This window comes from Antrostomus carolinensis, unplaced genomic scaffold (assembly GCF_000700745.2).
Source record: "Antrostomus carolinensis isolate BGI_N321 unplaced genomic scaffold, ASM70074v2 scaffold26328, whole genome shotgun sequence".
NCBI classification, from domain to species: Eukaryota; Metazoa; Chordata; class Aves; order Caprimulgiformes; family Caprimulgidae; genus Antrostomus; species Antrostomus carolinensis.
In genome coordinates this window covers 20,371-35,665 of record NW_010335397.1, presented here as the reverse complement: position 1 = coordinate 35,665, position 15,295 = coordinate 20,371, and the positions used below count along the sequence as shown (strand labels likewise).

The 15,295-nt window shown below is 37.2% G+C and overlaps 1 protein-coding gene across 1 annotated transcript in view; it reads right to left on the bottom strand.

The window, feature by feature from the left end:
* Positions 1-706: 706 nt before the first annotated feature.
* Positions 707-15,295, bottom strand: part of RHOBTB1 (Rho related BTB domain containing 1) — a 24,117-nt gene continuing 9,528 nt past the window's right edge. Inside the window, exons 3-9 of the mRNA XM_010174534.1 lie at positions 11,320-11,505; positions 8,643-9,610; positions 8,113-8,231; positions 5,612-5,762; positions 4,061-4,149; positions 2,509-2,614; positions 707-2,017 (exon numbers count right to left, since the gene is read on the bottom strand). Coding sequence (XP_010172836.1) covers positions 1,848-2,017; positions 2,509-2,614; positions 4,061-4,149; positions 5,612-5,762; positions 8,113-8,231; positions 8,643-9,610; positions 11,320-11,505 — 1,789 coding nt within the window. The 3' untranslated portion in view covers positions 707-1,847. The remainder of the gene's footprint in view (positions 2,018-2,508; positions 2,615-4,060; positions 4,150-5,611; positions 5,763-8,112; positions 8,232-8,642; positions 9,611-11,319; positions 11,506-15,295) is intronic.

The following is a 15,295-nucleotide window of genomic DNA, read 5'->3' as shown; positions in this document are numbered from 1 at the left end:
TATTTATCTTGTCTTAGTCTTGACACATCTCTCATTCATTCTTCTCCTCCACAATATACATGATCACTGATCAAGAATTAAGGGGACATATTTGCAACCATCATTTATAGCCCTTCTGTATCACCATATGGTGATGAATCTTTTAGGGGTGGGAATTTTTCACTTGCTTTCCTTATAGAAGTTTGTAGAGCAGCATCTCCTTCCATGCTGAGTGGCTTCTACCATCCTGTGGTAGCATCTGCCAAGAATGAGTCCATCCAGAATGCAAATATGTAGAGGTGTATATGGCTTTCAGTCCAAAGCCTTTCCTGACCTACAGTACTGGGGTTTGACTGTACTGCCTTGCCTTGGAATACAGAAAAAAACACAAACAAACAAACAAACAGCTTTTCACATTGGTATGCTGAGCTGCCAGCACAAATAATAGTAACAAACCTAATACACAATACTACTTGGTTACAGAATTGTAACCTGAGACACTGTACAGGATTGCATGTGTATGTTCTACAGTCTAAATATTTTAGTTTTGGTCTTCTAAAAAATGCTCTCATCCTTATGTAATCTAGTGTAACACTGCAGCTTTAAAGTAATGATTGATAAAATGTCATAAACACACAAGCTGTTTGAAAATATTGGAGGCTTTTGGTTTTCTTGCACCACTTGTGCAGAATTCCTGCCTTTCTGCGAACATTTTGCCCCCAGCTTTCTGGGAATACCTACTTCCAGGGGAAATAGATGATCTACTTAAAAATAATCTAACATTTTTAGTTCTACCTGGGAAAAGCTATAAAACAATTTGCTTCAAACTGAAGTGATCTTGTGTGTGAAGACCATATACAAAATGCTGTAACACTAGATAACTCCTACTTGTTTATGCAGCCCTTTCATTTGCTTGCACTGAAGCAAAAAAGAATTCGGCATGAGGAATGGCTGCATGGTTAAGATCCCACAGAACAAGGTAACTGCCATGCAGTAATTCAAATGCAAGGAGTGTAACTGCTTTTTTTATTCAGATCCATACTTGTATAAGGATATAAATTAATAAGCCCTTCTAAATGATTTTAGAAATATCCTCTTTGATCTAGGCATATAAAACCTCTGAATACTTAGAATCACTAGATTTCACATGGCCAACATAGTCATAATTATTTGCACTTACATGGCAAATATTAGAAATACATTTGCCTGCAGTTGAACAGGTAATTATACTGCCTATTATTCAGCTGAGCAAAGATCAAGCACTCTGTATCTTGCAGTTATTGGATCTTATGGTAACCCTTTACTTTAGAAAGGGGAAATAACCATCTAATTCTATTACCAGTGCACAGTATTTAGTTTAAAAAAGACAACCTATACTAGGCAACTAGATTTTTTCCTAAGATTACTTTTTATGAGATACTCTAAAAGCGGTCTTTTGTGACTGAAGATTGTCTATTTCACTGTACTCGCAGAGTAAAAATAGTTAAAATCTAATTATAAAGCTGCTACATGGTTATTTTCTGGTCTGTAAAATAAAACTGTATCCAGAATTTTATCTGAACAAACCAGACCAGACAGTACAAAAATATTTCCCAATTGGAGATTGAAACATTAATGCTGGATATTTTTTTCTTTTTTTGTATAAAAAGAAAAGTAATGGTAGACATTTATCTGAGTACTAGCCAAAAATACATATATGACTTTGAGGAGCTGTTCCAGGCTCACTTTCAGTGAGCTTGTGCTTTTGACCCTAGCAATAATAAATGCACATGTGGAACAAAGTTTCCTGAAAACCTGAACTATGTCTTATCTCTAACAGTAAGACTAATTTCTGACACTGGCTATGGATTTCCACTTATTTGCTTTGTTCAGGCAACTACAGCAGAGGAATTCCAGAAGCACCACTTCCGCTTTGAATGGTGTTTATTCAGTGCAACGTCTTCCTTTTCTCTTTCTTTTTTAACTCGCTGGTAGTGATCTTCTTCCTTTAAATACCACACAGGTGGCCATCGATGCCTCTCAAAATATTCTTGATTATCTGATTAAAAAGAAACAATCAAAAAAGCCCCCAAACATGCCAATATGATACACAAATCCTAGAAATGTCTGCAAAAAGCTATTCTGCTAATAATTTATCCAGACTCTATGTTAGCTGGCTTATTGAGGATTCTGTTTCCTCCTATGCCTTACTTTGAAAGCACCTGCACTCAAGAGGCCTTAGTCCACCAAAGAGTGTAAAAAGCAAGCCCTTTTCAGAATGTATTTTTCATTGTGAAGCTTGAAAATAGCTCTGTTCCTTTTAACATAACTGAAAGAGGTATAGAACATAATGCTTGTCCAGGAATCAGGCTAATGATTATGACCTTTCATTACAGATAAGAAGAATTTATGAATGCTACTCAGGATACTGCAGAGGTTCAGTCTCATGGCTTAGCTATCTGAGCTCATCTTTGTCTTCACGTTTAATCAACTGGGTGAGGAGAAAGAAAGGGAAACCTCATAAAAACTGGGGAGGAAAGTTGCCCATACCTGAAGATTTAGCTTTTATTTCCTTGCGGAATTTGGAGCAAACGCTGTTATAATTGGTGCAGATGTAGTGCAAGCACCAAGCTGCCAGCTGGTTAGCATTGTGAAACTGTAAAGAAAAACAAAGAGCTTATTCCATTTACTGAGGTTATCATTCATTTTGCAGCCCCAATTAACAACTAAAGCTAGAATGGTCCCCAGCAGATTGTATCTGGCAGAACTTCCTCAAGCATACAGGAGAGCTTTTGAGGTTGAAGTGGCCTCTAGATGCCCTAGACCTTGTCACACAATTCTGTTGGAACAACCAGTGGCCCAAAAGGCTCATGAATAGGTGCTTAGCATGCACAGCATCTGGCAGACTGCATTCAGTCCCACACAGGATCCAAACCCAAGGCATGCTGGAACTCAATTTTCTGGTATGATTGTACCAGTCATATATCCCTATCAGTTACTGCAGACCCTGCTCTGTAGTAACTCCCTGAAAACTATGCTCGTTGACAGAATTAAAGCATTACTGAAAGCTCAATGCAAAATCTTGTACAAGCTTCCTATGGTCATAAAGAATCACAACTATAATGCAATTCAGATTGTAGAGCATGTGTACCTGTTTTGGTGTTCTGACTGTCTACTATGATCTTTGCAGGTTACAAACACATCATACTGATGTAGGTACTGGGCACAGAGGATATCCTGCCAGTAGTTAAGCATATTACTTCTCTCTTCAACCAGAAAGAAAAATAATAAAAAAAGAAAGAACACCTTTCATAAAATCAAAATTAAGTGAAGCAAGCTGCCTTTTCTTGGAAGGGGTTCAGTCCTGGTTTTGCAACAGCATTATAGGTATTGCAAGAGAGGGACCTGAAAACAGCTGCAGGAAATCTTGCATGGTGGTTAGCTTGTGCTGTATTTCAGTGCTGCTTAAACTCTAGACTTCAAGCCGAGCTGCAGCCAGACTCATCATTAGTGTGAAATAAAGAATAATTAAATTTAAAAATTTTTAGCTTGTACTACTGTATGTGGGAGACTGCTGTAGCACTCCTTTTGGAAAACAGAGGTGTGCAGTTTAACAGTGAACTGGGGCTCTCTCTTTTCATGGTTTCTGGGACTCAAGAAATACTGAAATGTTTTTGAACATAAAGTGGTAGGGTTTGATCAGATGATTGGCTCTGAATGGCCAGTCTAAATGTCAAATCAAGGAATATAAAAAATTCTACCTTTCCAATACAGGTCTAAATATGTCTACAGCTTCATTACATTACATGTTCTATTACTGAAACATGGCCATGAGAATGTGGAGCTTGGAAGCTCCACAATAAAGAAAAACTAAAATATGTGCTTGAAAGACAGCACCTCCCAGATTAATTCAAAGATGAAACATCTATTTAAGTAATGTAAGAACTTTCTTTACAATAGAAGATAAAACTAAATTTTATTGCCAGTCACTCTCAGAACTGCAGATTTTGAGGCACTTGGAAGCAATGCTTAGAACCAGTAAAGCGCTAAAAGCAAGTCCTGCAGTTGGCCAGAATGTCTTTAAAAAACAGCGCACACTGACCTGAGCCAATTCCAAACAGGACAGTACTTCTCCATCTATTGCAGTGCCGCTCGTGGAGGCTTTTGTCAGCTCTTGAACTGCATGCTGTTCTGTTAGAGGAGAAAACTTGTTCACTCACATGGGAGAGTCACATTTCAAACTCAAATCATCCACAAGTAATAGAACCAAGAAGGTATGTTCTCCTTCCTCCTAGTGTTAACTCTAGCATTATGCAGGTGGCACAATCACCCCGATATCTTGAGCAACTTCAGATTTGGGTGAAGTCAAATTCTGGTGTTGAGAGTTGTGGCTGTAGATCCTGCGTCACAGGAATAAACTGTCTTGCTCCAGTGGAGCACAGTCCATATGAGGATTTGCCCCTTTGCTTCAACCCAAACTATTTATTTCTGATTTCACACACAATTCTTACCTCTTTTCTTACAGAAAGTGAGACTGCAATTAATAACCACTTATAGAAGAACAAAGTTCAGCAGCCACCAGTCTCTTTCTGGCAGAATGGATGGGTGCAATATTCAACATAAATTAGAAATATGGATCAGATGTCTCTTTTGGGTAAAAGAAAAGCAACAGTCAAGTTTTTAGGCAACAGTGCTGGGTCCAGTTTTTGGCAGTAGCCTTTGAACTCAAAAATATTTCATCAAGAATTAAATTGAATGAAATATTCTTAATAGTATATTTATGCTGCAACTACTTAAAAAAGTAATCAAGACTTTGGTTAAAATGTTCAGGCAATAAAGATTTGGTCTGTCAAAATTAGTGAAAACAAGGGACACAGTCCTGATGCACTGCTGAAGGAGAGATAGGATTTGGTATGTGATTAAATTTTGTCCTGTAAATACGTGTAGCTTTGCATCACCTGCCTCTCATTTTTGGCCTTGGCCATGTTTTCATAACAATGCCAAGTTACATACATAGAGAGAAACAAATAAACTCCCCCAGAGGTCTGGAGTATGTATGGGTTTAATTTGAAAACTAAATAATATCCTATCCTGTAATTTTTCTCTGAATATGTTATAAAAAAGTTTTTCTTCCTGAAATAAGGGTTGAATCCCCATACATATACCAAAATATCCATTTCCCATCTAGACAATTAAAAGGAATCCAGACAGCATTTTTAAAAAACAAGATCATCTAGATCAGTTTTGAATTAGCTCAGTTACTCTCTTTAAATAGAAATGTATAATGGAGCACTTCATTCATTATGTAATTGAAAGCCTGGGGTCCATCCTGTTTTCAGGTAAATTAACAACAGAATGGATATTACAAAGACATTGCATCATGCTAAAGAGAAGCTTTTCTCTCTTTCGGTTTTTAAAGCACAGAGTACTTCAGTGTCCTGAGCTGGTTTAGCACAAAACTAAAAAAGGCGAGAGAAAGGCAAATACATTTTTCAAAGGGAAAATATCAATTTGTATTACAATATTCCTTTCAGAAAAAAAATAATATTTATTTTCCCTCACATGTGAGAAAATCCTGTATGTTCCAAAACCATTAAAGCATGTTTCAGCTATTGTAGAAGACACTGCATTGGACAAAGCCACAAATTCTTACCTGCTAGTGCAACCAGGTGAGGAAGACAAAACCTATTTGCCAATGCGATTAACTCAAGCGTGTCCAGTTCCTGACTAGAGGACAGTTGCTTAGTATACAAGTAATCTAAAACCGCTTGCATGGAAGTCTTGTTTATGTTGGGAAGAACTACCTGGAAAAGACATTTAAGGAAAGAGTCTCTAATAATTAAGGAATTTTCATATAGAGACCATATTTAACTTCTATCACTTTGCTTGACTCTCTCATTTTCTCTTCAAGTCATTTTAGAAATGCAAGGAAAACATTTTTCAAAAAAAAAATTTCCCATTTAAGTTCAAGAAGCTGCCACCAGGTAAGCATACCTCCAGAGTCAGAACCTTTGCCAATTTACATACAAGCAGCTCGTTACCACCTTACTAGAATTGGATATACATCAAACAATGAATCTGTTCAATGCTTTCTAGCCTGTAAATGGACAGCTTTGTGGGATACGTAAAAGCCACTGAGCACTTTCCATGCCAATCCTCCTTTGGTAGACTTCTTGAGGAATGCAATCTATCTGCTCCTGGCAAGGGATATTCTGGGGATTCTGAGAATAACAAAAATCAAAAGATAACAAAAAACCTCACCTCTCAGTTTTTAAATAAAGAAATTATCCAAGTAAATGATGGTTGGGAAGGGACTGAGAACTGAAGAAATGAGGCAAAGAAAATGTAAACCATTTCTGGCATACACATGTAATTAGTGTAACCACCATGTAATGAAACTAGCAAGACTAGGACAAAAGCCACCTAATTTGTCACCAGCAAAACCCTAACACCATTTCACTGCACAGAAGCCTAAAAGAAGAGGAAGGAAAGTGAGAAAGCCTCACTGTCATCTATCACTGTAGCATCTCAACTACAGTTTGCACGCATGATTAGTCCTCCAAAGAACAGGGTAAAACTGATTCTTGTAGGGCTTAAGGTTGCAGCAGGTAAGTCTGCTTCCAATACCCAAGCTAGTCAATCCCATTAATCAGCAGTTTGTCATGTACATCTTCATAACTCAAGAGATGCTGGCACTGAAGAATGCATTGTGGTATTCTGAAGAACTTGCAGTAAAAAAAAAAAATGTCAGAGCAGAAAAATAATAATAAAATTATGATGAGGAATTTGTAGCTTGTTGTTAACCTTCGGGGGCTTGTGAATTTTTCTTTCAGCTCTGCCTGGATGGGTGTGATTCAAACCCAGATCTGTTAGTGCTGAAGTATGAACCTCTTATGCATATCAGCCACTCTGGGAAGCAGCTCAGTTCTCCAAGTAAGAGAAGCTAGTTATGAAACTCATTCATTATTAATATATTTTTGTAGTGCAGAGAACAGTCAATTCGGTGAATGAGTTTATAAAATGTTGTGTCCAAAATACAGAAAATGTAATAAGTAAAAAGTAGATGATTTTATTTTTTGTAAACCAATCAAAGGAAATGATTCAATTAATATCTACCTATATTTTAAAACTTACAAAAGCATTACTGAATGCTTTAAACTCTACAAAATGGACGCTAAATATTTTGAATTGGAAAGATGAGCTAAGACTGTTAAGTTAATAATTAAAATAGGAGAATCATTAAAAATGGTAGAAAATAAATGTATATTCTTCATTGCCAAATACTGCTTACTATAATCAAACTATGTATTTTTAATAAACCACTTATTGAGCATGCCTCTGGGAAAGGAATTATGTTTACAGCTGTATTAGAAGAAGCAAGAAAAATCTAAGTAGAACACAATCTTCCAGTATATTAAACACAAAAAACTTGAACTCTTATGAGCAAGACACAAGTGTGGAAAGGAACAAGAAAATCAAAACAAAAATAAAAAACTGTGTATGGATAAGACATAAGAAAAAAATATAGCAGAATGTTTAGAATTTGAAAAACAGTTCTTGAAGGCTCTTGAAAATACAAGGCTTCTGCTGCAAAATCTTAATTCAAAGCATTGAGATATTTTATACTGTACTTCATGCCTGCTTTTCTCAAGAGGACAAGCTCATGCACTAGAGAATCTGAGCTAAGTTTCTACTGAAGTACTGTGAAGCCAGCTCCCTTTTCTAGTTTAACACTCCATGTTCCTTAACTCTTTTTTCCCTTTAATTCAGCGCCCCTGCCCCAAGTATTCTTTGTAATGCTTTTGATTACCAAAATGATTCTATGATTGTATGAATATGCATTCACACAACTTTAAAACTTATTTTAAAGAAATTCACAAATTCATAATTATCCCCTTCCCCGTATTTAACATTTCAAAGGTTTAAACACACGCTCCAGCATTGGAGGAAGTCTCATGGCTTGCAGAAAATATGGTATCCTCCTAGGCATCCTAATTTAGTGCCTTAAGAAGAAAAGCATCCCAGGTCTGCAAAGGAAGGATAAAGAATCATTCCAGGGATTATTGCAACCATTCAGATAGATACAGAATGATGCTTCCATCACCCTAAATCTATCAGGCATGATAAACAAAAGGGACAAAAATTGACAAATACCTCACTGTTTGAGCTTTCAATAAATGATCCTCCAAACATAGCAGACATCCATTCACAGCTACAGATCAGCAGTGGTTTGTGGGCATTTATGGTTCCGTCGTCCAATTTAAATGTCACATCTGCCATGGGAACAAAGAAACAGGCATGCTGCAAGTCTGCGTTTAAAGTGAAACTGTTTCTCAATAATGTTATGTTTCACTTGCACATTGTTAACCAAGGACTTCTTTCACTTCCCATGCCCCCCATGCCGAAGATAAGCGTTTTATATAGTTAAGTAAAAAGGGATATATTGGATGTTCAACACTTTGAAAAATTAGGTCACTTGTTTAAAAGCTTGTGTGTAGATTTTAAGCAATTAAACTGCAGAATCCCAGGTTAGAACAGTTGGCCCTGAGTAACACTGTAATTTTGGGATCATCCTTTGTCTCAGAACAATGTGAACCGTCACAATTTTTGAAGTCTGTGAAGTGACAGTAACATGAATGAGAAAAGAATTAGTGCTTTTCATGTTAAAGCATGTATTTACTTACCAGAAAATGTCCCTTTGCAAAGGCACTCTTTTATCCGATTAGCTTTTCTGACATGAAATGCTTTAGTAATCTCTTGATTCATGAAGGCTTCTTTATTCATAATATTCTCCACCATCATTCGCAAATCAAATACTTCCAAAATTTCAGCAATCTGAGCCAGTCTTGTGAGATCTTTTTCATTTTCATCCAGATGCCCTGTGTATAAAAACTGCAAAACAGTTTTAAAAGGCCCAGCCTGCACAGATGAATCCATTTTTACCACAGTTACAGGACATGTCCTATTTGAGACAGGATTCACTTGCATTTCCTTATGCACACTAACAAACCCCTTACCCCAGGATGACAGAGATCTTACTGCAGAATTTTTTTCAACAGGTTCAGTTTCTAGCATGTTTAAAGAGTCTGTACTTTTTGGTGGGGGAATTTTACTATCAGCAGGTTTCAAGGATGTCTCATCACTGTCACCGTTTGTCTCAAGGTGATTTGTCAGGACAACCTTATTTGTATTTTCTTTATTACACTGTGTTTCATCCAAGTCTGGACTTTCCTCACATTCCATTAAGAAAAGGTCATAAAACTTTGAAGAGGAGGTAGCTAGGTAAATCTTGTGAGCAAAAATGTAGTCCTGCTCCTGGAGAACAAACATAACATCTGCACACAGTGGGCTGTCCAATAAATACCCAGCTTCATTCATGCTCGGTATAGGACACTCAGGAATTTTGATAACTGGAGGAGGGGCTTTCGGAGGTAGGAATGGAGCCTGAAGCAAAGGTTTTTGGACCTTCTTCAAATGAGATTTCCAGAACTGCAGGTGTCTTCTGGAGATCAGAGCAGCTCTAATTGCATTGTCAAACACATCTTTAATTCCAAACTGGTCAAATACACTGGTTTCATAGTAGGGTATCCCAAGTTCCTTGGCAACCTCTCTGCCTCTTTCTGGTGGCAAAATGTCTCCTCTTTTTATTGGCCTAGGGTTAAACAAAAAATAAACCTTCTCACACACAACAATCATCACAGAGTTACTCATTAAAGTGTGAAATTTCACAAAATGTCTCAGCACCAATTCTGAGATAAATGTCATTCAAATGAAACAAAATATAAAATTAAGCCCACAAAGCCCTTTGGAAATCTACAACCATGACTCCAGAGAATTTTCAGAATAGCACATACTTGCAATTTTGTTTAAGTTTGGTGGTGTCTTTGCTGGGTTACTAAAAATATTTAGAAATCATTTGCACAAAATGGAACAAGCCTTCTCTCTGTTAAAGGGAAATTTACAGTAAAAAAGTTGAGAGGATGCTCCTAACATCCCTTTCTGCTCAGATATTCTGTCAGTATTGTTCTTTGTATCCATCATTTGAACTCAAATGGAAATTCTCATGACATAGAAATGCCACAAATATAGCTAAATATGAAATATTTTTTAAGCTTATGCTTTTTAAAGAAAACCATAGTAGTCTATGACAAAAGTGTAACTGAACACACTTCAAGAGACAGGCCTGTTTTGGCTGTAGAAGCATTACGTGGCAATTCATGAATTTCCAGAGCAGCTCTAGTACATGATGTAGGGTAAATAGACCAGAAAAGTCTGGGCTAGGTTCCATTTTCCCAACAAAAAAAATCATCTCACCAGAAGACATGACCCAACAGTGCATTCTCTGAGCGTACCATATTGGGCAGACACAAGCTGGCACAGACTTAACACACTCCAGACAAGAGCTTGATTTAGTTGCCAGCTAATTATCAGTTTAGGTGGCAGAAGTCTGTAGTAGACATGCAGAGTACTGATTCAAACTTTATTAATGGTGAAATCAGAAAGGAGGATTAGGGCAGAAGAAGAATTTGGAGTTATGAAAAAACATTTCCTTTTAAAGAGTCAACCAAAAAGCTCATGCCACCCACATAATGCAGAAATGTTTAATAAACAAACTTACATATGAAAATCATATTGCAGAGTCAAGAATATGAATGCAATGCAATGCAAAGTTTTCTAGGAGCCCATGAAATATTAATTCAATCCCTTTTTGGAAATTTGTTACAATACACAATCATGGATATTATTTCCATGAATCTGGTCTCATTCAAATTTACATAAAAGGAAGAAATTAGAAGTGAGCAGGTAATGGTGGGACTGTTTTGCCCAAACACGTGAATGCTTGTCTTTTGAATCTGGGAAAAGCAAAGCTTCTCCAGAATGACTCCAAACTCTCTTTTAATCTCAGAACTTTAAAAAAATTGATTTGCAACCACTTATTTTCTACCATGATCTAGGATTACATTTAGAGAAAAATTATAATAGAGAATTAAGAAAACCTGAGTAGAAACTATCAGTTTAAAACCATATCTGACAGTAGTGACATGGCAGGACGATACACATGTTCATACAGAGAAAGACATATGAAAACCTCCAGTAATTATTATTATCTCTATATTATCATAATGTTCAGGCAACCAAACAAGTTTAGATGTCTAATGTGCAAAGATATTGTGGGAAACATATAATAACTGTATATGTTAGAGAACTAACCAACTCGGACAACAGAATTAAAAAAAAGAATGCACGTATATTCTCATTTTACAAAACAAGGAAACTAGGCTCTGTCATTTCTCATTTGTACTGCACCTGACTGCCAATGTGATTTTTTTTTTTAGTAGTTTATTTTTGCTTAAGCTTTACCTTGCCAAAGGCCGTCTGGCTCTGTTAACAGCCTCAAGGTCTGCATAGCGGAGATCTAGCTGACAGCCCACCAGAATGACAGGTGTGCGAGGACAGAAGTGTTTGATTTCTTGATACCACATCGTTTTCACATGATTCAGGGAATTAGGATTAGCAATTGAAAAGCACAGAACAACTACATCAGACCTAGAAAGGCAACAAGAAAGTATCCAATTAAAACCCAACAAATATGCTTTCTGCTTCAGCTTCACCTACTGTCATCACTCCAGCTTAAAGCTACTCCACTCTACACTTTGAAAAATGCACTGACACCCAGATGTCAAAATATATGTTGTTCATGCAGAGGTTTGATAGAAGCTACACATTCCACCATAAAAGCATGGGAGCACAAAGCCACGTACTTAGGAAGCACCATCCCTCTATGCCATTCTCTACTTTTATTCTGCACTTATTCACTGGCTCAAGAAATAATTCTACTGTCTGGAGACCTAAATTCCAATTCAAAGATCACTGACACTTAGGAATTAGAAAGGAGTTATGCAAAACTTCAGAACAGCCACACTGGCAGAGAGAGATCACTTCTGAACTTGTTACAGAGAAATACCTTTACTGCACCCTTTTCGATACTGAAGCGATCTCCTTTGCAATGCACTTGGCACAGCAATTCTTGACCATCTTTAATAAATAACTTGGTAGAAGGGCAAATTACTGCAGAATGACCACTTCCACAACATAAGCAAAAATAAACATTATGATGAAAATAAGGTCAGAAAAACTTAGAAAAGGACAGTGGTTTAAATCAGAATAAGCATGAAAATATTTGCAGGCTTTTAAAGGTTTTAAGAAAACAAAAAGTACTTCACTAAATAAACTTGCTTTATAAATTCTAAGTATGAGGATTAAGGTTGACAGTTCATCCACTAAACCACCACCTAACTCTTGCCAGAGCTAGCACCCTAAGGCAGAGAAATGCTTGAATACTTGTCTCAGGGTATTCCTGACTCATTATTTATAAACTGGGATGGGACATTACAAAGCAATTCTCAAGCTCTTGGGTCTCTTATGTGAAAAAAAGAAGAAAAAAAAAGTTCAATTGAAACTCTTGAACAGAAAAGTTGAGGGGAAGGGACATGTGGGTAGGCAACTTATTGCTACAGAATTGTCAGCAGGATAAACTCAGCAAGACCATGTCTACCTTACTTCTATTATTCTTTAATTTAGCACAAATGTGTTGTGTCTGCAGTTTGTGTTACGTATAGAGCAGCAGCAGCAGCAAATCTTAACATTCACCTTTTAAATAATGAAATACCTCTTCAGTACTGCTGCTTTCTACATTTCACAGAGGGCATAGATATATCCAGCAAGACTGTTTCTAAAGATAGCTGCACACAATACAGGTACTGCTGTGAGCCTAAATTTAACGCAAGAGAAATGCTCCTGCTCCAAGTTTGTATCTTATATAAACTGCAACACACCTGTCATATCTAGAAACAAGGCCTTTTCAAACTGGGAAGTTATCTGCTAAATAGTGAAGTAGTTAGCAGCTGGTACACTGGTCTTCTACATAACTAAGGCAAACACCCTTTAAACAAAAACTTGTCTGTTCAAGGTCATGTAAGAGTAAAACCTAGGCCCCAGCAGACATTTGCTTAGCTCCTAGAAAGGAGAAATCAGTGTATAGCTAAGATAAAAAAAATTACACATATTCTAATCTGGTCAATTGTTGTTTAATTCAAGATCATCAGGACTGCTGGAGAGGCAAATGTTGGTTGTCTGGCTGGTCCTAACTGCAACTAAGCATCTTGGAGAGACAGACTGTGTTGTGTCCTTCAGAAATTAATACCTAAGCCAAGTAATTGCAGTCACGAGTATCCAACGCTCCTGACTCAACAAACCACAAGATACACATCATACCTCTCGGAAAACCAAACTGGACAGAGCTCCAGCAGGAGTTCACAGGCAGGAGATGACAACAGCTCGCCCACAGCACTGCTCCTGACCAATGTGGGGCTGGCTACAGATCTGGGCTTCTGAGAAGAGCCAGTGATGGTCTCTTTCCTTGGACAGGACAGGCCTGGACTATCCAGCAGACTGGCCCCAGCACAGTCCTGCATGTGTTACAGCCCTTGCCAAGGGAGTAGACATTTTTTTTGCCCATGGTTCTTGAGCAACTCATCACCTCTGACCTTCCTTGGGCAACCACAAAACTGAGCTGAGGAAAGTTGGTTTCTTTACCCATAACTCGCAAGACACAGTGTTGCACAAACAGGACATTTCCATCTTACTGCCTTCTGAATGAAGTGAAAAACTGAATAAAGAGGGAAAAAAAAGTTATTTACATATTATTTTTCCTGTGTTAGAGCCTGACTTCCCCTCAAAATTAATATCCTGAGAGTTCTGTACTGAACAGGGAGAAATAAATGGTCCTATACCATAAACAGGATGGATGGGAAATCACTGGGTAGTGACAAAGTTCACATGCTGAACCAGCACCACAGCTGGTTCTGCTAGCTCACAAAATACATCTACTTTATCATAATAAATGAAGTTTTCATTCAAGTCATAAGCATGATTTGCACTATTAGTACAAACTGGAGACAGTAATATATGAGGAAGATTTACTGTCTACGCAGGACTGAACATTTGGGGAAAACTGTCCTTTGGAAACTTTAATTAAAACACCTTTTGATGTCAGAGGCACATTTACAACTTGCTAACACCTCAGTATAAAGTTCGGTTTGACATTTGTTCATAAAAGCCAGAACCTGTCAAGTTAAAATAATGCATTAATATTTCTCAAACTTTAAAAATTTACCAGTGTTATTTTAATATTCTCAGGGAACATAAAAGTATAGGATTTTTTAAAATCCCTAATTTATTACCATTTTTGTGCAGTTTGGTTACTTGGAGAATGTGAAAGGATGAATCAGGTTTATGTCTACTTTATTCTTTCTCTCTGCAGCAGTATATTCCCAAATATGAGCTGCTTTTTTTCTAAAAAGAAATTTCATAATAATTTCCAAGTAAAATTCAGGAATGATTCAAGAAACATTTCCACAGACTTGAATACCAAAAAGTGCTTCAGAACTTCTCCATCACATTCCTCCTAGAGCACCATCCAATTGAGACAGGCAACAGATAAGGTACTGTGTGCACCCACCGTTGTTAAATACAACAAAAGCGTATGATTACACTTACTGCACATACTGGTGTTTGATACTGAAGTATCACAAAAAACAAAGAGAAGTATTACAAATAACTTGGCAAAGAGAAACAGTATCTCGGATATCCAGCACATTGTCTGGTAGATTCAGTGGTACAAGTTGAAAATACATAACTTATTTATTCTTACATTCTGCTTTTCATAGGTTTATCAGAAGAAATTGTGAATCATCTACTCTTACTATTTGAAACATCTGAACATATAAATTATCACCAAAACTCATAACTTCTGTGTAACTTACTCTAGCGTGTGATCAACCACCAGTGAAGCATTCTGCATCACCAATGTAAGAAAACAGGTTTCTTTCTACTTACTGGGGCTCCAAAGAGGGGAGAACACAATGTAGATGTGTGGGACTTGGCAGATGGAAAAGGGGAACAGATTCTCTTAGCTGTAGGCAAACCAACTCACATATTTGTCACTTCCTGGCTGACCAGACTCTTGCATTGGAGTCTCACATTAAAGTGCAAGAGCAGCCTAAGAGCACTTCAAATGCTATCCTGGGAGTCACAGAAGTAATTCTTAATGCAAAACATACATATCTGAAGTCATCCCAGCTTTGTCTAAACATAGCTATGGACTTCCTACAGGAGGCTCCTGTGGGCAAAGAATGAACTTCACAACCATTCCGAGAAACAACCATCTACATAATGTAGGTATTACCTCAACGCATTCAGTGATATTTTCCCAAACCTGAATAAGAAGCACTTTTGATGGAAGCAACTACCCCTTTTTAGACTTCAGAGAATGAAA